The sequence below is a fragment of the Notothenia rossii genome (genome assembly GCF_949606895.1).
Source record: "Notothenia rossii genome assembly, chromosome: 6".
Classification (NCBI taxonomy): Eukaryota; Metazoa; Chordata; class Actinopteri; order Perciformes; family Nototheniidae; genus Notothenia; species Notothenia rossii.
In genome coordinates, this window is record NC_136909.1 from 80,806,053 (window position 1) to 80,832,510 (window position 26,458).

A 26,458-nucleotide genomic window follows, 5' to 3' on the forward strand; every position below is an offset into this window, starting at 1 on the left:
AGACCAGGTTGGATTTGGAGCATGTGATTGTGCTAGTGAGTGTGTACGTGTACGTTTGTGCACACTTTTGGGGTTTTCTCAATAAGTAAAAAAACATTTACACTAGGATAGCCATTTTGCTATATTATACATTCTCAATGTGTCAACTACTGAAACAATGTATTTAAGATACAATTACATACAAGATACAATTCCACATGTTAATAACGGTTACCTTTTTTCACACTAAATGACAAAAAAGAGGGAAAGCTGTCAAATTCTAAGGCAACAAGATTTTTAATGGGGTTTCACACATCCTTCAACAAACAATGAACAATGAACAGAACTTAAAATAGAACACCAGATGGAATTAATCTGATTCATAGTTGTGGCAGGTGTAAAAGTCACTTCCATCTGTATAGATAGCCTATTCTACCTTAATGATGTAGACCTACCTCCTTCGAGCTGAGACCATAATATAAATCAGCTGCTTCCATCAGGTAGTCTCTCAAAAGCATCTCCTGCTCTGTTGAGAACACCTTCTTGGGTGTCCAGTAGCCTACTCTTTGGGGTGATTTTGATCCCTGATTCTCCAACCTCATCCTCTTTGTATGGAACCGGTACAGGGTGACATGGCATATATCATGGGACTTTGCCACTGCCCTGACTGATTTTCCCTCCTGAACTTCATTTGAGGCCCTCTGCAGCAGAGGAAGTGGCACTCCCCTGTCTGTCTTCCTCTTTCTGATATTTGGCATACTGTAAACACACGCACACACTTTACGTCCAGTATTCTATTCTGTTTATTTTTACAGGGAAAAAGTGCACACCAATCAACAAAATTGATCATTCGAGCAAATGAGCCATCATTGTAAATGTGCCGTGTTACAACCGTCCCAGGACCACCAGTCATGTTTTCACCCCCTGTGAAATTGCCTGGTTGCTAGCTTGACCCCATATTTAGCTAGTTATATGTTTAGCTTACAAAACAGTGATTCTAATAATACTAGTTTGGATTCCTAGACCTTAGTTATGGCAGAAAGTTAGAACCACACACACACACACACACACACACACACACACACACACACACACACACACACACACACACACACACACACACACACACACACACACACACACACACACACACACACACACACACACACACACACACACACACACACACACACACACACACACACACAAAAAGCACCTGTCAGACTGTTAGTTTCGATCTGAGGAACGTGGAACTGGTTGCTAGCTTGACCCCATATTTAGCTATATTTGTAGCTTACAAAACAGTGATTCTAATAATACTAGTTTGGATTCCTAGACCTTTGACCTCAAGACAGTATCCAAAAAATACATCATGTCATTTTTGCAAATTCAGAAACACACTTTAGCTGATATCTTTCGTGAGAGATTTAAACGTGGCTCCTTTTTTTCACAGCGATCTTTCCATCTAACTGCACATGTGCAGAGTGAGTTTCATCACTCTAGCTTGTTTGTGATTGGAGATATTGAAGGCCTTACAACTGCCCCATGTTAATACTGTCCTTGGTCTCCCTACTTGTAAACAAAAGTTTTTGTAATTTGTAAAAAAATGTTGTACTTGTAAAACATCTGCTGTATTGGTTTATGAAACATGATTTGTTAGAAAAATGTAATGTGTTTGATAGAAACATTTTTTATTTGCAAATCTAAATGCATTAGTTCGGAAATGGTGTTTTGTATTTGCAAACCACATTGTGTTTGTTAGTGAATGATAAGGCATTTGTAAAACATGTTTAGTTTGTTTGTGGAGTTATGGCAGAAAGTTAGAACCACACACACACACACTTTCTTTATGGATATTTTACAAATCACTCCCCTTTCAAACTGTATTCTTGTTTATTAATAACAACTTTTTTTTACTGTCATATAGTATTTTATACCCGTTTACTTTAATCTCTTATTTTTTTATAACTATAATGATCATATAAAGATTTTTTTCTTTTTTGCTTGTGTTTATAAATTACCTCGAGGGCCGTCCCGAATGGTCTCGCGGGCCATATACCGGGGCCCAGAGCCGGAGCAGGGGCCCATGCAAACAATTTTTTATATAATATATTTGTTTTGGTGGGGGGGGGGGGGGGGCCCAATGACATTGACCGCTTCACGCAGTCTTCAAAGTAACCAAGTAACCTAAATTAATTTGTCTGTCCAATGACCTTGCTCCCTTTCAGGCCATGAACCGTTTAATCAAACTCAAAAGTTATAGGTACTGTAGCTAGCAGCAGCAAGTTTGGCAGCATTATAACAAATGTAATTGTCAAAGCACAAGAGCGGTGCTCAAAAGAGAAAGGACAAGAGAGAACAAGGAGATGTAACAGCTAAACTGACTAAATTAGAGTTTTTTTTTGTCATACATCGTTTTCGAAATCTCGATTAATTCTGTAAAGCGATTGTGTGATTAATTCGCTGTGCAGTTGTCAGGATGTGGTGGTCTGAGGCCAGGGCAGGCTGTTGTTGATAGCCTACATGTGGTGCTTATGAGTGGTTGTGTGTGTCCCTGCCAAAACAATATTTGCACTTTTACGCCACACTCAGTTCCTTTAATTGGGTAAAAGTAAAAGTGTAAAATGACTGTAATAAATGCATTAGTTTGGAAATGGTGTTTTGTATTTGCAAACCACATTGTGTTTGTTAGTGAATGATAAGGCATTTGTAAAACATGTTTAGTTTGTTTGTGGAGTTATGGCAGAAAGTTAGAACCACACACACACACACACTTTCTTTATGGATATTTTACAAATCACTCCCCTTTCAAACTGTATTCTTGTTTATTAATAACAACTTTTTTTTACTGTCATATAGTATTTTATACCCGTTTACTTTAATCTCTTATTTTTTTATAACTATAATGATCATATAAAGATTTTTTTCTTTTTTGCGTGTGTTTATAAATTACCTCGAGGGCCGTACCGAATGGTCTCGCGGGCCATATACCGGGGCCCAGAGCCGGAGCAGGGGCACATGCAAACAATTTTTTATATAATATATTTGTTTTGGTGGGGGGGGGGGGCCCCAATGACATTGACCGCTTCACGCAGTCTTCAAAGTAACCAAGTAACCTAAATTAATTTGTCTGTCCAATGACCTTGCTCCCTTTCAGGCCATGAACCGTTTAATCAAACTCAAAAGTTATAGGTACTGTAGCTAGCAGCAGCAAGTTTGGCAGCATTATAACAAATGTAATTGTCAAAGCACAAGAGCGGTGCTCAAAAGAGAAAGGACAAGAGAGAACAAGGAGATGTAACAGCTAAACTGACTAAATTAGAGGGTTTTTTTGTCATACATCGTTTTCGAAATCTCGATTAATTCTGTAAAGCGATTGTGTGATTAATTCGCTGTGCAGTTGTCAGGATGTGGTGGTCTGAGGCCAGGGCAGACTGTTGTTGATAGCCTACATGTGGTGCTTATGAGTGGTTGTGTGTGTCCGTGCCAAAACAATATTTGCACTTTTACGCCACACTCAGTTCCTTTAATTGGGTAAAAGTAAAAGTGTAAAATGACTGTAATAAATGCATTAGTTTGGAAATGGTGTTTTGTATTTGCAAACCACATTGTGTTTGTTAGTGAATGATAAGGCATTTGTAAAACATGTTTAGTTTGTTTGTGGAGTTATGGCAGAAAGTTAGAACCACACACACACACACACTTTCTTTATGGATATTTTACAAATCACTCCCCTTTCAAACTGTATTCTTGTTTATTAATAACAACTTTTTTTTACTGTCATATAGTATTTTATACCCGTTTACTTTAATCTCTTCTTTTTTTATAACTATAATGATCATATAAAGATTTTTTTCTTTTTTGCGTGTGTTTATAAATTACCTCGAGGGCCGTACCGAATGGTCTCGCGGGCCATATACCGGGGCCCAGAGCCGGAGCAGAGGGCCCATGCAAACAATTTTTTATATAATATATTTGTTTTGGTGGGGGGGGGGGCCCCAATGACATTGACCGCTTTACGCAGTCTTCAAAGTAACCAAGTAACCTAAATTAATTTGTCTGTCCAATGACCTTGCTCCCTTTCAGGCCATGAACCGTTTAATCAAACTCAAAAGTTATAGGTACTGTAGCTAGCAGCAGCAAGTTTGGCAGCATTATAACAAATGTAATTGTCAAAGCACAAGAGCGGTGCTCAAAAGAGAAAGGACAAGAGAGAACAAGGAGATGTAACAGCTAAACTGACTAAATTAGAGTTTTTTTTTGTCATACATCGTTCTCGAAATCTCGATTAATTCTGTAAAGCGATTGTGTGATTAATTCGCTGTGCCGTTGTCAGGATGTGGTGGTCTGAGGCCAGGGCAGGCTGTTGTTGATAGCCTACATGTGGTGCTTATGAGTGGTTGTGTGTGTCCGTGCCAAAACAATATTTGCACTTTTACGCCACACTCAGTTCCTTTAATTGGGTAAAAGTAAAAGTGTAAAATGACTGTAATAAATGCATTAGTTTGGAAATGGTGTTTTGTATTTGCAAACCACATTGTGTTTGTTAGTGAATGATAAGGCATTTGTAAAACATGTTTAGTTTGTTTGTGGAGTTATGGCAGAAAGTTAGAACCACACACACACACACTTTCTTTATGGATATTTTACAAATCACTCCCCTTTCAAACTGTATTCTTGTTTATTAATAACAACTTTTTTTTACTGTCATATAGTATTTTATACCCGTTTACTTTAATCTCTTATTTTTTTATAACTATAATGATCATATAAAGATTTTTTTCTTTTTTGCGTGTGTTTATAAATTACCTCGAGGGCCGTACCGAATGGTCTCGCGGGCCATATACCGGGGCCCAGAGCCGGAGCAGGGGCCCATGCAAACAATTTTTTATATAATATATTTGTTTTGGTGGGGGGGGGGGGGGGCCCAATGACATTGACCGCTTCACGCAGTCTTCAAAGTAACCAAGTAACCTAAATTAATTTGTCTGTCCAATGACCTTGCTCCCTTTCAGGCCATGAACCGTTTAATCAAACTCAAAAGTTATAGGTACTGTAGCTAGCAGCAGCAAGTTTGGCAGCATTATAACAAATGTAATTGTCAAAGCACAAGAGCGGTGCTCAAAAGAGAAAGGACAAGAGAGAACAAGGAGATGTAACAGCTAAACTGACTAAATTAGAGTTTTTTTTTGTCATACATCGTTCTCGAAATCTCGATTAATTCTGTAAAGCGATTGTGTGATTAATTCGCTGTGCCGTTGTCAGGATGTGGTGGTCTGAGGCCAGGGCAGGCTGTTGTTGATAGCCTACATGTGGCGCTTATGAGTGGTTGTGTGTGTCCCTGCCAAAACAATATTTGCACTTTTACGCCACACTCAGTTCCTTTAATTGGGTAAAAGTAAAAGTGTAAAATGACTGTAATAAATGCATTAGTTTGGAAATGGTGTTTTGTATTTGCAAACCACATTGTGTTTGTTAGTGAATGATAAGGCATTTGTAAAACATGTTTAGTTTGTTTGTGGAGTTATGGCAGAAAGTTAGAACCACACACACACACACTTTCTTTATGGATATTTTACAAATCACTCCCCTTTCAAACTGTATTCTTGTTTATTAATAACAACTTTTTTTTACTGTCATATAGTATTTTATACCCGTTTACTTTAATCTCTTATTTTTTTATAACTATAATGATCATATAAAGATTTTTTTCTTTTTTGCGTGTGTTTATAAATTACCTCGAGGGCCGTACCGAATGGTCTCGCGGGCCATATACCGGGGCCCAGAGCCGGAGCAGGGGCCCATGCAAACAATTTTTTATATAATATATTTGTTTTGGTGGGGGGGGGGGGGGGGGCCCAATGACATTGACCGCTTCACGCAGTCTTCAAAGTAACCAAGTAACCTAAATTAATTTGTCTGTCCAATGACCTTGCTCCCTTTCAGGCCATGAACCGTTTAATCAAACTCAAAAGTTATAGGTACTGTAGCTAGCAGCAGCAAATTTGGCAGCATTATAACAAATGTAATTGTCAAAGCACAAGAGCGGTGCTCAAAAGAGAAAGGACAAGAGAGAACAAGGAGATGTAACAGCTAAACCGACTAAATTAGAGTTTTTTTTTGTCATACATCGTTCTCGAAATCTCGATTAATTCTGTAAAGCGATTGTGTGATTAATTCGCTGTGCCGTTGTCAGGATGTGGTGGTCTGAGGCCAGGGCAGGCTGTTGTTGATAGCCTACATGTGGTGCTTATGAGTGGTTGTGTGTGTCCCTGCCAAAACAATATTTGCACTTTTACGCCACACTCAGTTCCTTTAATTGGGTAAAAGTAAAAGTGTAAAATGACTGTAATAAATGCATTAGTTTGGAAATGGTGTTTTGTATTTGCAAACCACATTGTGTTTGTTAGTGAATGATAAGGCATTTGTAAAACATGTTTAGTTTGTTTGTGGAGTTATGGCAGAAAGTTAGAACCACACACACACACACTTTCTTTATGGATATTTTACAAATCACTCCCCTTTCAAACTGTATTCTTGTTTATTAATAACAACTTTTTTTTACTGTCATATAGTATTTTATACCCGTTTACTTTAATCTCTTATTTTTTTATAACTATAATGATCATATAAAGATTTTTTTCTTTTTTGCGTGTGTTTATAAATTACCTCGAGGGCCGTACCGAATGGTCTCGCGGGCCATATACCGGGGCCCAGAGCCGGAGCAGGGGCCCATGCAAACAATTTTTTATATAATATATTTGTTTTGGTGGGGGGGGGGGGCCCAATGACATTGACCGCTTCACGCAGTCTTCAAAGTAACCAAGTAACTGTTAGAAATTAAAATCAATGTTTTGATGGTATAATGTAGCTTAAACATACCGTCAGTTCAAACGCTCTTTTATACTGAAAAACCAGAAATTCTTGTGCACAAGCAGTTAAGCTTTTATTCTGAAAATCCTTCATCTACGGTTAGCATGTAGCATGTGGCTAATATACGATTTCCTAAAGAGGTGAACTGAGGAGCGAAATGACTTGGTGTGGTGAAAACCGAAACCTACTGATTTAACACTACAACGATAGATGTCGAGATACTACCATGTTGAATATTAAATGAAAGTACAGTTTATTTGAATACATTATTGTTTACAGACGAGAGTAGCATGTGACAACATCCGGAATGACCGGCAACCAAACGAGCCGAGAAGTATTGTTTAGAGCAGGGGTCACCAACTACATTTGTCCAAGGGCCAAAATGTATCCAATAGACACTATCGCGGGCCAGCGATTTTTATATAGCCCAGAATTATGAAGTTGTTGACCGGTGGGGGGGTGGCACGCTCAGGTACTGCGGACCGCATAAAGCTTGGCAGACTCTTCACGCTAACGAAGGATCACTTCTAGGCAGGGTTGGGAGGGTTACTTTGTAAATGTAATCAGTTACTGAATACTGAATATTCAGATTTAGAATACTTTTGGAATACTTTCTTTTTCCATAACAGATGGGTATGTTTTGGTGAACAGGAGACACTTATTTTACTGTTTTAATGGCTTATCAAGAACTCAAACACAACATCTTGGTGTCATTCTGGACAGCTCCCTCTCATCTGCACCCCACATAAAAAACATCACCCGGACTGCATCCTTTGTACTGTCTTAAAACCTTTCCTTGGAATATGTTATGAATTGTAAGGTGTCCTTGGGTGCTTTGAAAGGCGCCCCTAAATAGAATTAATTATCATTATTATTTATTATCTGAAACGATGTAATAACTTTTAAAACTTTTTCCAGTCACTTGCCCCATGCATTCAGCAGCAGCAGGCCACGAGATTTAATTGATCTCGTTATAAATGTCATCATTTCGACAATAAATAAATGCTACATAAACGTTATGTTGCACATTTTATCTAACCATCTCCGTTTCTAACTTTCAAAATATTTTAAAAGAGATCTCTCTCTCATTTGCGTGCGGGGGCGGGGCCTCACAGACACGCTGCATCTCTCTCTCGCTCACAGACATGCTGCAGCGCTGTGCAGTCTGCACACAGTTCTGCCGGTAATGAATATTACAATTTGTGAGGAAACTTTTCCACCAATAATTCCAATGAGTATTCCAAAATGTATTCACTTCAGGTTTACGAAAGTAAATGTAATCAGATTACTCGTTTTTCAAATGTAACGCCAGCTGAATACAGTTAGCCTACTTGATTTTTGTATTCTGATTACGTAACGCCGTTACATGTATTCCGTTACAACCCAACCCTGCTTCTAGGCTACTGTCCCGCAGCTCCTGCCTCTCTGTTGGACTCTGTCGCAGCGGCCATACTGCTTTGGTACGGAGCGCACAAAGCAGACTCTTCACAACGAAGGATCACTTCTTCTTTAAGGCAGGGAAGGTTTCGCAGTACGCAGTCTACTGTCCCGCAGCTGCTGCCTCTCTGTTGGACTCCGGTACTGCACCTTACTCACGAGACGTTGTAAAAGAAAAATGGGTGGGGGGCGAACGAACGCAGTAAATGTAAACACTCCACCAACGCCACAGTCACCCCCGTCGTGCGGGCCGGATGAGAATGTCTGGCGGGCCGGATGTGGCCCGCGGGCCGCCAGTTGGTGGTCGCTGGTTTAGAGTATTGATTACAGCGTTTAGAATGTGTTAAATGAAAAGTGATGAAAGAGAATATGAGGAGAAACGGCGTGTTAAGCATATATTGAATGTGAAAAGAACCTATCCTCTGTTTAAATGCAATAACGGACATTGGAGACGAGGTGAGCCGGCTGGCGGGGAGGAGCCAGCAGAGGATAGCAGCGCCGGAGGAGAGATCCGCTGTCTTCTTCTTGCTCAGGAGAACTGGATCACAGCTGTTTGTCTGACGGAACAATATTCTGTCTGTAACACTACCGCGCCTTTTTTAATTAAAGCATCCCATTTGAATCTTTTCAGAGACTCCATTTAGTCTCATTTTAAAGCTTCTCTCCTGGACGCGAGAATAAAGAACATATTTAACATAACCTAAATTAATTTGTCTGTCCAATGACCTTGCTCCCTTTCAGGCCATGAACCGTTTAATCAAACTCAAAGTTATAGGTACTGTAGCTAGCAGCAGCAAGTTTGGCAGCATTATAACAAATGTAATTGTCAAAGCACAAGAGCGGTGCTCAAAAGAGAAAGGACAAGAGAGAACAAGGAGATGTAACAGCTAAACTGACTAAATTAGAGTTTTTTTTTGTCATACATCGTTCTCGAAATCTCGATTAATTCTGTAAAGCGATTGTGTGATTAATTCGCTGTGCCGTTGTCAGGATGTGGTGGTCTGAGGCCAGGGCAGGCTGTTGTTGATAGCCTACATGTGGTGCTTATGAGTGGTTGTGTGTGTCCCTGCCAAAACAATATTTGCACTTTTACGCCACACTCAGTTCCTTTAATTGGGTAAAAGTAAAAGTGTAAAATGACTGTAATAAATGCATTAGTTTGGAAATGGTGTTTTGTATTTGCAAACCACATTGTGTTTGTTAGTGAATGATAAGGCATTTGTAAAACATGTTTAGTTTGTTTGTGGAGTTATGGCAGAAAGTTAGAACCACACACACACACACTTTCTTTATGGATATTTTACAAATCACTCCCCTTTCAAACTGTATTCTTGTTTATTAATAACAACTTTTTTTTACTGTCATATAGTATTTTATATCCGTTTACTTTAATCTCTGATTTTTTTATAACTATAATGATCATATAAAGATTTTTTTCTTTTTTGCGTGTGTTTATAAATTACCTCGAGGGCCGTACCGAATGGTCTCGCGGGCCATATACCGGGGCCCAGAGCCGGAGCAGGGGCCCATGCAAACAATTTTTTATATAATATATTTGTTTTGGTGGGGGGGGGGGGGGGGCCCCAATGACATTGACCGCTTCACGCAGTGACATTGACCGCTTCACGCAGTCTTCAAAGTAACCAAGTAACCTAAATTAATTTGTCTGTCCAATGACCTTGCTCCCTTTCAGGCCATGAACCGTTTAATCAAACTCAAAAGTTATAGGTACTGTAGCTAGCAGCAGCAAGTTTGGCAGCATTATAACAAATGTAATTGTCAAAGCATAAGAGCGGTGCTCAAAAGAGAAAGGACAAGAGAGAACAAGGAGATGTAACAGCTAAACTGACTAAATTAGAGTTTTTTTTTGTCATACATCGTTCTCGAAATCTCGATTAATTCTGTAAAGCGATTGTGTGATTAATTCGCTGTGCCGTTGTCAGGATATGGTGGTCTGAGGCCAGGGCAGGCTGTTGTTGATAGCCTACATGTGGTGCTTATGAGTGGTTGTGTGTGTCCCTGCCAAAACAATATTTGCACTTTTACGCCACACTCAGTTCCTTTAATTGGGTAAAAGTAAAAGTGTAAAATGACTGTAATAAATGCATTAGTTTGGAAATGGTGTTTTGTATTTGCAAACCACATTGTGTTTGTTAGTGAATGATAAGGCATTTGTAAAACATGTTTAGTTTGTTTGTGGAGTTATGGCAGAAAGTTAGAACCACACACACACACACACACTTTCTTTATGGATATTTTACAAATCACTCCCCTTTCAAACTGTATTCTTGTTTATTAATAACAACTTTTTTTTACTGTCATATAGTATTTTATACCCGTTTACTTTAATCTTTTATTTTTTTATAACTATAATGATCATATAAAGACTTTTTTCTTTTTTGCGTGTGTTTATAAATTACCTCGAGGGCCGTACCGAATGGTCTCGCGGGCCATATACCGGGGCCCAGAGCCGGAGCAGGGGCCCATGCAAACAATTTTTTATATAATATATTTGTTTTGGTGGGGGGGGGGGGGGGGCCCCAATGACATTGACCGCTTCACGCAGTCTTCAAAGTAACCAAGTAACCTAAATTAATTTGTCTGTCCAATGACCTTGCTCCCTTTCAGGCCATGAACCGTTTAATCAAACTCAAAAGTTATAGGTACTGTAGCTAGCAGCAGCAAGTTTGGCAGCATTATAACAAATGTAATTGTCAAAGCACAAGAGCGGTGCTCAAAAGAGAAAGGACAAGAGAGAACAAGGAGATGTAACAGCTAAACTGACTAAATTAGAGTTTTTTTTTGTCATACATCGTTCTCGAAATCTCGATTAATTCTGTAAAGCGATTGTGTGATTAATTCGCTGTGCCGTTGTCAGGATATGGTGGTCTGAGGCCAGGGCAGGCTGTTGTTGATAGCCTACATGTGGTGCTTATGAGTGGTTGTGTGTGTCCCTGCCAAAACAATATTTGCACTTTTACGCCACACTCAGTTCCTTTAATTGGGTAAAAGTAAAAGTGTAAAATGACTGTAATAAATGCATTAGTTTGGAAATGGTGTTTTGTATTTGCAAACCACATTGTGTTTGTTAGTGAATGATAAGGCATTTGTAAAACATGTTTAGTTTGTTTGTGGAGTAGTTATGGCAGAAAGTTAGAACCACACACACACACACACACACACACACACACACACACACACACACACACACACACACACACACACACACACACACACACACACACACACACACACACACACACACACACACACACACACACACACACACACACACACACAAAGCAACTGTCAGACTGTAAGTTTCGATTTTGAGGAAAACGTAGAGTGGGGAGGAGACGTAGAGGGATGTGTGGCAGGAAACATGGGGGTGGAGGGGGGGGGGGAGATGATGGCCTTAAAAAGGGAGAAATAAGGTTCACATATCATTCTACAGGAAATCACAGTGTTTGGGACTATGGCTTCCACCACCATCGGCGATGTTCTGCCTACAGGCGGCAGGGTCTTTACATCCATCCCTGACCTGTTCTTCATACCTGAGTTTGTGAGTATCCTATTTGATCATTGCAGAAGGATATATCTTTTTTGATGGCGTGGGGAGGGGTATCCTCTTTTACCTTAGACCAGGGGTGGGGAACCTTTTTCCTCTCAAGGCCCCATTTCAATTTTTTCAACATCCTCTGAGGGCCGTACAAATTATTGACCTCTGCTTAAAAATACTAAAGTCACAGCCCATTCATTTGGCCTTTCTTTCATGCTGTGCAAAGAAGCAACCTCTTAATCCAGATATTGTACCATGACTCGCGCATGCATGGTCGGAACCTGACCTCCTCTAGGGGTGTCCGGGTGCGTGCTCCCCCTGGAAGATTTTTTTTTAAATGTTGAAGTTAAAAGCATCAATCTGGTTCACTTTGAGAGCAACATTAGGAGATCTATGGATACATCTCTCAACATCCATATGAAGCAGAACTGTAAGCAGATTTATTTTTCTTTATGGATATTTTACAAATCACTCCCCTTTCAAACTGTATTCTTGTTTATTAATAACAACTTTTTTTTACTGTCATATAGTATTTTATACCCGTTTACTTTAATCTCTTATTTTTTTATAACTATAATGATCATATAAAGATTTTTTTCTTTTTTGCGTGTGTTTATAAATTACCTCGAGGGCCGTACCGAATGGTCTCGCGGGCCATATACCGGGGCCCAGAGCCGGAGCAGGGGCCCATGCAAACAATTTTTTATATAATATATTTGTTTTGGTGGGGGGGGGGGGGCCCAATGACATTGACCGCTTCACGCAGTCTTCAAAGTAACCAAGTAACCTAAATTAATTTGTCTGTCCAATGACCTTGCTCCCTTTCAGGCCATGAACCGTTTAATCAAACTCAAAAGTTATAGGTACTGTAGCTAGCAGCAGCAAGTTTGGCAGCATTATAACACATTTAATTGTCAAAGCACAAGAGCGGTGCTCAAAAGAGAAAGGACAAGAGAGAACAAGGAGATGTAACAGCTAAACTGACTAAATTAGAGTTTTTTTTTGTCATACATCGTTCTCGAAATCTCGATTAATTCTGTAAAGCGATTGTGTGATTAATTCGCTGTGCCGTTGTCAGGATGTGGTGGTCTGAGGCCAGGGCAGGCTGTTGTTGATAGCCTACATGTGGCGCTTATGAGTGGTTGTGTGTGTCCCTGCCAAAACAATATTTGCACTTTTACGCCACACTCAGTTCCTTTAATTGGGTAAAAGTAAAAGTGTAAAATGACTGTATTCATAATGTTACTTAGGGAATATTAAAAAAGTATTATCAGCAAAATACTCTTAAAACATAAAAAGCAAAGGTATCCAAAATCAAAAACCTCTTCAAAAGTATTTTTATGGAATATTTTATACTTTTTTGCCACTCATAAATTAATATTACAGTTTTAAATGTTGTAGATAGGGCAATATAGGTACTTGGTCGTATAGTACTGGAACATACAGTGTAAGATAATGGGTTTATTTTACGAAAAGGAAACTAAATATTAAATAAATGTAATAAGGTCGAAGTATAAAGTGGTGGAAAATGGAAATACTAAAATAATGTACCACAAATGTGTACTCAAGTATAGTATTCGAGAGAGTACAGTATACTCTGTCTTATTCCATCAACTATGTCTTTTATTTATCTGTTGTATTTTTTGCACATTTTTCTCTACCATTCATAATTCGGCCCCCCCATCAGTGTTTAAAGAGTTGAGCAAACAGAGAAGAGTCAGCAGCAAAACAAACTGTGAAGATGAGAGGACTTAAAAGGTTTGGTATTGCTCAATAAGAAACAAGCTGAGATAAGCCGATAAAACCGGTTTCTGAGAGCCATGTTATTAAAATAAACAGTTTTATACTGATTATTGCATTTGCATGTCACAAAAAGAGTCTGTCAACTCTTGGCAACCAGTTGGGTTGGTTCTTACATTCGTTTCCATCTGAATTGCAAACCATAGTGCTGACAAACAGAGGTTGCCATAGCAATAGTAAAAAAAAAAAATCTAAATTCAGCACAAAACATCAAACACTGCACGTCACAACACAACAATGTCCTGACTTTTAAAGAATATCGTCTTTATTCTGCAGGAACAATACAACAACAGCAAAAACATTTTAAAATCCAAACCACATTTAATGTTATAAAGGTTACATTTCCAAAGCTGATGCTATAACGTCTTTTTAAATGTATCTTTCTTTAATTCCTTTCTGTCAAGATCCCTTAACATTTTATAAATACTGAATACTGCTTTTATTCCACACAGTTCTCCGTGTGTGGTCCGTGGTCAAAAATTGTATGGCCTTCCTGCGGAACCTCTAACCACAAACATAGGTTCCTACCTTTATACCCATTATTGGCTCCTACAAGGGCTATTCAAGCATTCCTACTTTGGAGTTACCTGTTGATATAGTGATTAACAGACATCTCTTTCCCAATGTAAGTCAATGGGAAAAAAAGTCTTGTTGGGCCCAGTGGCGTCACGTGACTGACAAGCGATAGTTCAACCGTTTCAACGCATGGTGCATTTCCTGTGGGTTGGCCTGAAACCGTTACTTTCAATTCCAATGGTAACCAATGGTAAGATATACACTTTGAAAATATATTTAAAATAGGCCACACAACAAGCCACTCCAGCAACAACGCACTAACCTATCACTGATCTATATATGTTATGTAAGTGATTTCTACACATAGAAGTTGCAAATGAAGTTATTAATTGCCAATGCAAGGGTTTTCAGAGCATATAAACAATAGTATGAACATAAGAAAAGGATCATGCTGCAGGAGGGATTTAAGAGTTTTTCTTGGACTAATTTTAGAGTCCTCTGATGGAGAGTATTTTATACTTCAGAGGAAGTTTTTGAGTTGCGATTTACTGTAATAAGCTGGAGGCCAATTACCTTTGACCTGGAAAAGAGTAAATATGAATACATAATGTTCCTCTGGTATGTCCTTAGATAAGAATGGAGTAGTAGAGATAAAGCGAATGCAATATTTGCTGATAACACGATTGCTTAAATTCAAGTTTGCATTAAGTATTGTTTTCATAGCATTGAACTGTGTTTGCTCACCTCTGTATTGACTTTCTTAATGTGCTTTGCTCGATCACAATCAGAGACCAATGTTGCTTTCTTTTGGTAAACCAGAACAGATAGAGCATTACTTTCAAAGTTGAAAGCATATTTTAAAACGATATAGAATAGGAAAAGATTTTTACATCCACACATACATATTTCAAAGCTTTCCCTAATGTTAAGCCATCATAACTTATTTTCAATTCTGTTCAAGATTGCAAAGTTTCAAATATAACTTTCAAGCATAAAATTAAACATCTCGAAATGTTCTCATCCGGTCTCGTTTTGGAAAAAATCAGTCTTTGTGACTTTGGGGTTAGAGGGAGCATCTGAGGTGTAATTCAGAGTCTGTTGTCATAAATGAATGCATTATTGTAGATAAATATTTGCTCCACCTGCAGTTGACTCAGAGCTTGGCACACTCTTTAGATGTGGTCATCATTAGTCTTTTCTAGTCTTATCGTGTTTACACTTCACACAGCTGAATGACAGCCTAGTTTCTCTGCATGTGGGTTGAATACAAAAAAAAACGTTTCTCTTCTCCAACTTTTATTTCACCTTTTATGAGTTGAGTTTGAGTTCAATGGTTAAATAAGCTATGCTCCAGTGAAGGAGACTGAATGATTGTATTATAAATGTTACAACACCAAATGAACTGGTCCTGAAACACTACTTTAACAGTTAGACCATTAAAGCTGTGTCAGTTGTTGAATTGCTAAATTTATTCTAATATTTGCATGTCTATGCTTTCTAATAGAGACCTGTATTTCACTTTTGTTTTAACCGTCCCTGTTGTAATTGTGCCCAAAATCATTCAGTTTTATTGCAAAATAATAGATAAAGTACGATGGCCAACACGCCTCATCGGCCCAAAACACTTCCATTATGAGTAACAATCAACAACTTACTGAAACATGCCCAGTTCTACTAAAAGCGCTGCATAAACGAAATGCTTCAAATAAAAAATGCGGAATGAATCTCAAAACTCATCGGAAATGGGGACACTAAAAAGTGAAGCACCCAGATGGGACTGTAGTGCCTGTTGATGGTCGGGGACAATAACATTTGCCTCTTTTCATGGAACAAATGAGTTTCATGGCTGTGAAACACTCTTTTGAGCTTAATGTTTGTCAAAGGAGAAGAGACAGACTGCAGAAATAGTGTATCTATTTGTGTGTGTGTGTGTGTGTGTGTGTGTTTGCATGTGTGTGTGTGTGTGTGTGTGTGTGTGTGTGTGTGTGTGTGTGTGTGTGTGTGTGTGTGTGTGTGTGTGTGTGTGTGTGTGTGTCGGGCAATCAAACATAGGGTCAAATTGTATTATAAGAAATAAAGAATATTTTCACCTAAATCGAGAGCTTTAAAGTGAGTTCAGATATTTGTTTCGCTCACGGGCCCACACAACGTTACTGTTTTAGTTCTTTATCACTGACTCAAAAGACTAGCAGGTGAATAAAGTGAAGCATTTAGCAACGAGAAATATTTCCTCTCACGTGTTGATGGGGACCAAAAACAGAGCCAAAAGATAGTAAATATTCACCTGTATTGATCAGAAGGCCAGAGACACGACTCCAAAAGTTAGATATCGTGTTACATAACGCATGGAAGTATAAAACAGTTTGCTTTACCAACTTCAAAGCTTATGATATGTAAATGTTCTGTTAACAGGGTGTTTCTGCTGCCCCCAAGTGGCCAACATTATTTATTTTTCTATTATTTTATTTTTTATTTGCATTTTAAGAAAGTATTCACAAAGCATACATAACAAAAATAAACAGATCTAGGTACATAGATTAGATACATAACAGATGACAAGTACGAAAAGAAATACTAAAATAATAGTAATAATAATATTAGAAATAAAAGAATGGATACACTGTTAAGGAGACTGTGGCTCAGTGGATAGTGTGCTGGACTTCGAATCAGGGGGTAGCAAATTCGAGTCCTACTGCAGTCAGCATGTCGTTGAGTCCCCGGGCAAGACACTTCACCCCAAATTGCTCCTGTGGGGATTATCCACAGTCCTGAATGTAATTATATATTAATTATATTGTTCTAAATGTATACCTGACCCATTTCCCAACTTAGTAAACTCACAATGGAATAACTTAGTAAATTAAATATATGTAAGGGAGAAAACTGAGAATTAGAAACCAAATGCAAAAATAAATGAAGGCAGTTTTTAAGATGCAACATTGTAATTTGAAAATGTGTTGTGTTACTGTCATGTAAGAACAAAGCTGTAAAATGAACTTTAACCTCTCCCCTGCAGGTTTTTGGAGGTCTGGTTTGGATCCTGGTGGCATCGACTGGGGTTAAACATGAAAACCCGATGGGCTGGGTGATGTTCGTGTCCGTCTTCTGCTTCGTGATGACGACACTCTGGTTCTTCATCTTCCTCTGTGGATGCAATCGGAGCAGCAGCTGGCCCACCATGGTTAGACACGCCCACCACCAGCTGATTGGCTAATTCAAATACATGGTGGTTCAAGAGTCTGATAATAAATCAATTAGCATTTTACCTTGTCCTAAAGGCAACGTTATTTTGTGTTTGTGGTTGGATGCCTTAGATAAGATCTGTTTTTAACACCGACTGAAGAGATTTTTACTTTTTCTTACACAACATAAATCATGTCACTAAGTAAACTCCTAAGTTTCCAAAGCTTCTATGTGTAATTTTAATGGCGGTTGCAAACAAGCAACTAATAAAACGTCATCAGGGCAAACACAAGTCCATCTTTGGTGGTGATGAGTAGCCAATAGACATAGTTACTTTATAGCTTTACGTTAGCCTTTTACTTCTGGCAATTGCATGTATGCCTAACAAATCACAAAGGGGTGTTAATATGTGAAGATTATCCTGGTGAACAAAACATGCAAACGTCATAAACATGTGTTTGCCAAAGAGCTTATTTTCTCCAATATTCTGAAATCCAATGAAATAATCCTATTGCTTTTTGTCGAGGGAGCCATTTCAACGCTTACTTCCAGGTCTGTCTAAAAAGTACGTCATCCCACCGCTCTATAGGCAGTACATAGATGGCCAAAAGTGCAGGTGTTTTAACTGCAAAAAACAATCAAACTACTGCCACAAAGTTGGAGCACTGCATTCAGACTATTGGAAATGTCCTTTTGTGCTTTAAAACCCTAAATCAGATGGACTTAAACTTTTTTATTTTTCAACAAGATATCAAGCCACAAAATGTGCACAGCCAAATGGTGGTGCTGGCTGTTAAAGGGTTAACTTCATACCTTCATCAACATGTCGCCCAACTTTTTTTTGGTCTCTTTTCAGGATGTGGGTTATCATTTTGTTGCGACGGTGTTCTACCTCAGTGCGTCGGTGCTGCTGGCCTACATCACGGTCGTGGAGGGCCAGGTTTTAGCGCCTCTGTTGGGGTTGGACTCTCTCTTTGATTTGCTCTTTGAACATCGCAAGATCTACAAGTTGCACATTGCTGCAGTGGTATGTCAAACTATCAGAAACACACACAAGAATGCATGTACACACACACACACACACACACACACACACACACACACACACACACACACACACACACACACACACACACACACACACACACACACACACACACACACACACACACACACACATACAGACTTCTTACATACTGTATACTACACCATTCTGATAACTGCAATTTAACCGTAAAGATACAACTCTGGGGATCATAACATGTTGTCAGCATTTTGTGATGATTCCAACTTTACTTTAGCTTTTTTCTTTTTTTTAAGTGATAAAGTTTGTGATAATATTAGTTTTTACAAAGTAACTCCATACGTTAGTTGTGTAAATGCTTTATTCCAGTGTCCCTACAGTTTTAAGGTTGGATTTTCAGTATCATATACAATGTATTCTGCTTTTCAGCTTTTCTGTGAAGCTCTTTCTTTAATTGTTTAATCTTTCAATCAATTGGGAAATAATCCACATGCACCTTTATATCTAACCTTTTTATCCATATAGCTCCAAAATTCTATTTACATCTCCACTCGAATAAAAAAATACAATATGAGCCTGAAAATGAGCACACTAGGTCCACTTCAAATCAAAATGCATCTTAGTATATCTGGTTTAAAGGTCCCCTATTATAGCTCTAAATGCAAATGAGCTGCTCAATAGTGCTTTAGGATAAGTTGATTTGACTCGTTTCTCTGTGTGTGTGTGTGTGTGTGTGTGTGTGTGTGTGTGTGTGTGTGTGTGTGTGTGTGTGTGTGTGTGTGTGTGTGTGTGTGTGTGTGTGTTTTTTCCAGGTGATGTCCTATTTGGCCACTCTTTTCTACTTCATGCATACCATTTTCTCTGCCATTCGATGGAAGAGGTCCTAAAGAAACCAAATACCCAGCTGACCTGTCATTGAAGGAAAAACAGAATGACTTTGTTGTTGTTGTTGTGTCTCTTAATTTCAAGGTCAACATGAGTTACTTTAAAAGAAAAACTAAATGCCAAATATCAAATGAAGGAGTGAAAGGTAAACAACCAGAATATTGCAAAATGTTATTTGTTTATTGGTCTCGTTATCAAGGTCTGCCCAAAAATTATTATTATTAAAAATATATAATTACCCCACAATTCTATAATCAGTATGGCAGCAGTTTCATCAGAGGGTAAAGAAGACTGAAAAGTTAAAATATGTTTGCAAAACAAAAAGATATATATATAATATATTAGAGAAAAACAGTAGTAGGCCTATAAGGTAAATGTGTGTCAATAACTAATTCAACCAAAGATGTAATAACATTTCCAGGAGCAGGATATACATTATGATATTTTTCAAGTTCAGAACCCATTTCTTTTCATCGCTCTGCAAAAGTTGAATAAAGTGTCGTTGGGTTTAGGTGGTTTTGCTGTACAGGTAAAATGACCAATGACCCCCCGAACTTATGGTGCAAGACAAAGTATTTGACTTTTCACAATCGTCAGGCAGTAAACATTCCTACAAACCAAACTGTCATTAAAACGTTTCATCCACATTTAATAGCAGATCTTAGCACATTTAAAATGCTTAGGACTCCTCAGAGGCTTGTACTGATAAAAACCTGAAACCTTGAATATTTAAACTTGATTTCCTGCTTGTTTTCTCCATGTTTACAATGAGCAAAAGCTTAATGTATAATGGATAAACTTTCCTCCTTAACCCCCTTTCTATGTGAAATCTTTGAAAATAAATTGATTGGACATTAATCCTAGTTTCCCTGTTTTTCCTTTTAACCTCTCCATGATAAGCAACACATTTTTATTAAATACCATGGGCACCATTACCTTTCTGCACAATGAAACATCGCTTGAACGTCAAATCAGCCAGCAATTTTTATTTGTATAATATTGAGGAAAAATAGCAAGTGATTACAACATGTTTCAGCCTCAATTTTATCATATTTATGTGCCAGCGTGCAATTCTGAGGGCTCTGAGGGCTTCTAATTTTGAATTTTAGATGTATATTTACATTCCAAATGTTACTCTTGCAGGCTTACTACTTTTCAGTATATATTCTTTAGTTTGACAGCTTAATAATATTTACGTTTTTGTCTTCAGGAAATACTTTACAGCCTCTGATGGGTTCCTATATTATAAAATATTACTGAAATCTGTCCGATCCAAACAGTGGGACTTTGGTTTGAGTTAATGCAGTTGAAAAATCACAAAGTAGAGCCAGCGCAGAGCGGATGTCATGAAAACACAATAAATAAATAAAATGGAAAATTCATTCAAAAATTAAACTTCCGATGCTGAGGCACCAATAAAAACCCCGACCACCGTGTGCCCAAAGCTGCCTTCAAAGTAGAAGTACAAGTAGTAAATACACCTTTCTGTAAGCCCTTTCATTTGTTAGTTAGTCTTTTTTCAGAACATTTTTTACAAATGATAGGTCTACCTAACATGCATATTTGCTAACAGCTATCACATAATAAAGGTCATAAACTGACTTCAACCTAAAACTTCTTCAGATATATCCCAGAAGCCCCCAGGACACACACATCTCCCCTGGTAGTTTTAACCCCCCCTTCACAGTTCAGCAGCTCACATCAAACACAAGAGATCCCTGAGTGCTGTGAGAGGAAGAGGGGTGTGTCTGCAGTGTGTGTGAGGAGCAGTGTGTGTGTGAGGAGTAGTGAGTGGGGCAGAACAGGTTTGACCGCTCACTTGGATTTCTCCTCAGGGTCAGTAACACCTGCTGCTGCTCCGTTAGCTCAGAGAGGAGTGTGTGTGTGTGTGTGTGTTCGCGGAGAAGCATCAGGAAGAGATGGCTGCGACCACGGCTCAGCCGATGAGCAGCCTGCCCAGCGGACTGGGGGTCTGCACCACGGCCCCCGATATCTTCTACCTGCCAGAACTGGTGAGTGGACAGAGGACAGAGGAAATGACCTTCAAATCAGAGGGGATTCTTCCTGTTAGGATCCCTTTTTGTTAATTGATTTAACTAAATGTATCTAAATAAAGTGTTCTTATTACAATTAATATTGCAACACACCTCTACTTAAGTAGAAGCACTAATACCACAGTCTAAATATACTCAATTACGAATAAAAGTCCTCGGTTCAAATGTTACTTAAGCAAAAGTACAGAAGTATTATCAGCTAAATGAACTCAAGTATCAAAAGTAAAAGTATTAATTGTACCTCTTATGAATGTATTACATTTCCCTGTTTTTATCATCAGAAAATACATAATATGAGATTTATTTATTTGTATTTAGTAATACGTCAATATGGAGCTCATTTTGGAAAGTAAATTAAAGTAAATTAAATATACAGTATATAATACATACACATTTATTTATGTAAAAAGAAAGTTTGAAATACATTTAGTGCAGTAAAAGTATAACATTTTCCTCTGAAAGGTTTTAAAGTTGAAGTACAAATTAGCACCACATTCTACCGCTACTACAAAATGCCCTTAGTAAATAGTAATGACCTAAATGATTTGATAGAATCTTAGAAATACCACAATTTGCCTTAATTAGTGGCTGCCATAACATATCATGCATCACTGAGAATTCAAACTCTTTGAATATAAGTGTGTATTTGAGTGAAATTGAAAGACATTGAAAGACATTCCTTATATGGGCAGAGCGCCTTTAGATCTCACGTTTCTCTCATATTGTATTTGTGCCAATACAATGTGTCAACTCTTCTTCTCTTTCGAAGAAGACAAAAGATAGAAAGTGCTCATATGACCGCTGGAATCTGCCAGAGGAAGCTGTTCAGGTTTATTTACACCTGAATGTATTCTAGGTTGTTCATTGAGCTTTTCTTTATCAAGAGCAGGGTTGTGATGAGGTGCCATTTCAAGTCACACTTTGGATTCCAGAGAGTTTCCACTGTAAGGATGTGGTCGACACTTTATCTACAATAACTTGGCATTTAAACACCACCGATCATGAGCTCAGAGACCTGTACAAAGTAAAGAGAAGTGTTTGTTTACTCAACATTTAGAGAGATGTGGCTTCTAATCCTGCTGATAAGATACCACAGAATCCAAAGCTGTAACTGTGCAGCTTTAAAAAAGGAGCTATTGACTTTAAACACTGGTGACAAAAACAATAATTGCCTGCATTCAAGTCATGTTTGATAAATAACACAGGTAAGCAGTGTCCAAATCGAAATAAGGGCGGTGAAGGATGTGTAAACAGCAAAAGGAGCTCCTCGGATCAGTTACCAGGACACAGAAACTGTGAAAACTTGCACCAGAATGATCAGACCCTTGTTTAGAAATACTCTTATCCATTTTCAACTGCCTTATCCTTATGCCCCCAATCTACTTTTAAACTGTGATGGTGGAGGTAGTTATAAGGTGAACAAAAACAAACAGCTTCGTCCAATAAGACTGAATGAAAATATGTGTTGAGGTTGCAGGTCGTTTTGGGGGAAATACCCCGCCCGAAGGGAGGGAAAATGTTAGCCTTTGCAGACCATTTACATGCACAAAAACCTATATAACACACTACAGGAAAAGGAGAACACAAAAAAGCATAGGGCCTCTTTAAGGCGACTCTTGCACCAGGATCAATCTTAAAGGTCCCCTATTATACTGTTTTTCATCAATATATTATAGGTCTTAGATATATACAGAACTTGTCTCTGAAGTGTTTGGCTCCAAACACCAAACAGATCATTGCAGCATCCCATAATCCCCTCTGTTTCAGCCCTGTTGCCAAAGTGCTGATTCTCTGTCTGTTACTTTAGATGAAAATAAGGAGCCCCTCCCCACGCCCCTCTGAGAGAGATTTGGTTAAAAAGAACACAATGGTGCTCTAGGAGGAGATTCAGGTGATAAGGTGGGGGGGGGGGGGGGGGGGGAACCTTGGTTGCTGATTGGTTAATTGTTACACAAGCCAACAAATCGTTATGACATCATACAGTGGCACAAATCTGATCAGCTCATTTTCAGACAGGTTTTTATATAAATGGATCAGGACAGAAAGAGAGGAAATCTTTTTTCCTGAAACAAATGTTTATGTATAACTTTCGGAAACAGTTCTAAATTGGTTTGAATCCTACTTAAAGGACAGAAAAAAAGTTGTTTCTATAGGTAGCTACACATCTGGGTTGACAAATATGACATGTGGGGTACCTCAAGGCTCCATCTTGGGGCCTCTTCTCTTTAACATCTACATGCTACCACTGGCTCAGATAATGAAAAACAACAACATAAGTTACCATAGCTATGCGGATGAAAAAAAAAATGTACGTAACAATTTCACCAGGAGACTATGCTCCAATTCAAACACTGACTAAGTGCATTGAACAAATCAATGACTGGATGTGTCAGAACTTTCTCCAATTAAACAAAGATAAGGCAGAACGTATAAAAGTTAGCGCTGAGCTTCAGTCTGCAATGTTCAAAACAACAGATGAAGCCAGAAATCTAGGTGTAGTCATGGACTCTGAACTGAGTTTCAACACTCACATTAAAACAGTTACTAAATCAGCCTACTATCACCTAAAGAACATATCTAGGATTAAAAGACTAATGTCCCAGCAGGATTTGTCTTGTCCATGCTTTTATCTTCAGTAGCCTGGACTACTGTAATGTTGTCTTCACAGGTCTCACTAAAAGATCCATTAGAAAGCTGCAGCTGATTCAGAACGCTGCTGCTCGAGTCCTCACAAACACTAAGAAAGTGGAACATCACTCCTGTTCTGAAGTCTTTACACTGGCTTCCTGTGTGTCAAATAATTGATTTCAAAATACTGCTGCTGGTTTATAAAGCTTTGAATGTGTAAGGTTTTAGCGATAATATCCTGTTAGCTGTTGTGTTTTAGTGTTTTGTATATCTGTCTTTTGATGTTAATTACTCTACTCTCTCTCTCCAGGTGTCGGCACTCCTTGTCCGTGTGGCACCTAATAGATGGATTGTTGTTCCCACCCCTGATTGTGTCCACCTGTGCCCCATTGCCTAATGTGTATATTTAGTCCTTCTCTCTCTTTGTCTGGTGTCGGTTCGTCTTGTGATGTCGTTATCTCTATGCCTGTTTACCAGAGATTCATGTTACATTACCTAGTTGAACCTAGTGATTATATGGAGAATCCTAGTAGAGCCTAGGAGTCATTATTGATAGCTTTGGTTTTCTTAACAATAAAGAAGATTACAAAGCAACGGAATTGAGCATCTGAGTTCTTACGAGGCCATCGTATCAGAATGGTTTAGGCCCAAAATACATTTCTGACATACTGCTAAATTATGAACCATCCAGATCTCTCAGGTCTTCAGGGACTGGTCAGCTTTCTGTCCCCAGAGTCAGAACTAAACATGGTAAAGCAGCGTTTAGTTATTATGCCCCAAATATCTGAAACAAACTACCAGAAACCTGCAGGTCCGCTGCAACTCTGACTACTTTTTTTTTTTTGCCACTGCTTTTAATTTAACTATTCACATCTTAAACTGCACTGTAACTTTTATCCATGTATTTTTTCTTTTAATGTTTATTTTATTATCTTTTCTTTTTAACGACTGATTTTAAATGCCATTTTCTTAATGTCTTTCATTTTTTGTAAAGCACTTTGAATTGCTTGTGTTGAAAGGTGCTATATAAATAAAATTGCCTTGCCTTGCCTTGCCTATGACAGACATGAAAAAGTGGATTTTGCATAATAGGTGACCTTGAAGGTGAGCATCAGTCTTAAAAAAAATCCATAATACCTGCTCTTCCCTGTGTGTTTGCAGGTGTTTGGGGGCTTGGTGTGGATCCTGGTGGCCTCCACCCTCATCACCCCCCCGAACCCCCTGGGCTGGGTGATGTTCGTCTCGGTGTTCTGCTTCGTCATGACCTTCCTCTGGATGGTCATCTTCGCTGTTGGAGGGCACAGGAACAGCTCGGGCTGGGCTGCTGCTGTAAGACACCAGAGAGAAAGGAACAGATCAGAGAGATGTAATGAAATGTGACAAAATACATAGAGTTATTTAATTGATTTACTCCACGTGTGTCCAGGACTTTGCGTACCACGGCCTGGCAGCCTTCTTCTACCTCAGTGCCGGGGTGGACTTGGCGTACACGACCTTCCTGGTGAAATCACTCAACTCAAGAATCTACCACATCGACATCGCTGCTGTGGTGAGAACTGATTTAAGCTGTTTATTTGTATAACATTTACTGCTGCTTTTAAAGGAAAAGTTCAACATTTTGCTACATCCACAAATTAGCTTTCTCTCCAAGTTAGAGGAGACATTTTAAAGTATTTAATTAGAAAGTGTAAACCAACACATCATCATGAAAAAAATCATCTTATATCCGAGACTTAGCCTCAGAAATGTAGACATTAGCCCATGCTCTGTTTTAACTCTGTGTGTGTTTCTGTGTGTGTGTGTGTGTGTGTGTGTGTGTGTGTGTGTGTGTGTGTGTGTGTGTGTGTGTGTGTGTGTGTTAGGTGTTCGCCTTTGTAGCTACACTCCTCTACTTCATCCACACCATCCTCTCCTCCATCCGATGGAAAAACTTCTGAAAAGTAAATCACAGACATGCGTGTCCAAAAAAGTACTGTGTGTGTGTGTGTGTGTGTGTGTGTGTGTGTGTGTGTGTGTGTGTGTGTGTGTGTGTGTGTGTGTGTGTAGGGTTGTGTGGGGTGCCTATAGGGTTGTGTGTGTCTGTGGGGTGCCTATAGGGTTGTGTGTGTCTATGGGGTGCCTATAGGGTTGTGTGTGTCTGTGTGGTGCCTATAGGGTTGTGTGTGTCTGTGGGGTGCCTATATGGTTGTGTGTGTCTGTGGGGTGCCTATAGGGTTGTGTGTATCTGTGGGGTGCCTATAGGGTTGTGTGTGTCTGTGTGGTTGCCTATATGATTGTGTGTGTCTGTGGGGTGCCTATAGGTTTGTGTGTGTCTGTGGGGTGCCTATAGGGTTGTGCGTGTCTGTGGGGTGCCTATAGGGTTGTGTGTGTCTGTGTGGTGCCTATAGGGTTGTGTGTATCTGTGGGGTGCCTATAGGGTTGTGTGTGTCTGTGGGGTGCCTATAGGGTTGTGTGTGTCTGTGGGGTGCCTATAGGGTTGTGTGTGTCTGTGGGGTGCCTATTGGGTTGTGTGTGTCTGTG

General features: G+C 38.9%; 2 protein-coding genes across 2 annotated transcripts; both read left to right on the plus strand.

Annotated features, from left to right (window-relative positions):
• The first annotated feature begins 11,698 nt into the window (after nucleotides 1-11,698).
• Nucleotides 11,699-20,114, plus strand: LOC307042464 (myelin and lymphocyte protein-like). The gene is made up of 4 exons (XM_079686340.1): nucleotides 11,699-11,851; nucleotides 17,181-17,345; nucleotides 18,204-18,374; nucleotides 19,184-20,114. The coding sequence occupies exons 1-4, from the start codon at nucleotides 11,765-11,767 to the stop codon at nucleotides 19,256-19,258; spliced, it is 498 nt and encodes a 165-aa protein (XP_079542466.1). The 5' UTR covers nucleotides 11,699-11,764; the 3' UTR covers nucleotides 19,259-20,114.
• A 1,061-nt stretch (nucleotides 20,115-21,175) lies between these two features.
• On the plus strand, nucleotides 21,176-25,895 carry LOC307042465 (myelin and lymphocyte protein-like; the record flags this gene model as incomplete). The annotated part of the gene is made up of 4 exons (XM_079686341.1): nucleotides 21,176-21,268; nucleotides 25,100-25,267; nucleotides 25,365-25,487; nucleotides 25,801-25,895. 4 exons carry the CDS (start codon nucleotides 21,176-21,178, stop codon nucleotides 25,873-25,875), a joined length of 459 nt encoding a protein of 152 aa, XP_079542467.1. The 3' UTR covers nucleotides 25,876-25,895.
• Nucleotides 25,896-26,458: the final 563 nt, after the last annotated feature.

Excerpts from the sequence above, each read along its gene's own strand:
- LOC307042464 (XM_079686340.1), top strand. The coding sequence starts at position 11,765 with ATGGCTTCCACCACCATCGGCGATGTTCTGCCTACAGGCGGCAGGGTC. Across the intron at positions 11,852-17,180 it reads TGTTCTTCATACCTGAGTTT|GTTTTTGGAGGTCTGGTTTG; the intron begins GTGAGTATCCTA and ends TCTCCCCTGCAG. Across the intron at positions 18,375-19,183 it reads AGTTGCACATTGCTGCAGTG|GTGATGTCCTATTTGGCCAC; the intron begins GTATGTCAAACT and ends TGTTTTTTCCAG.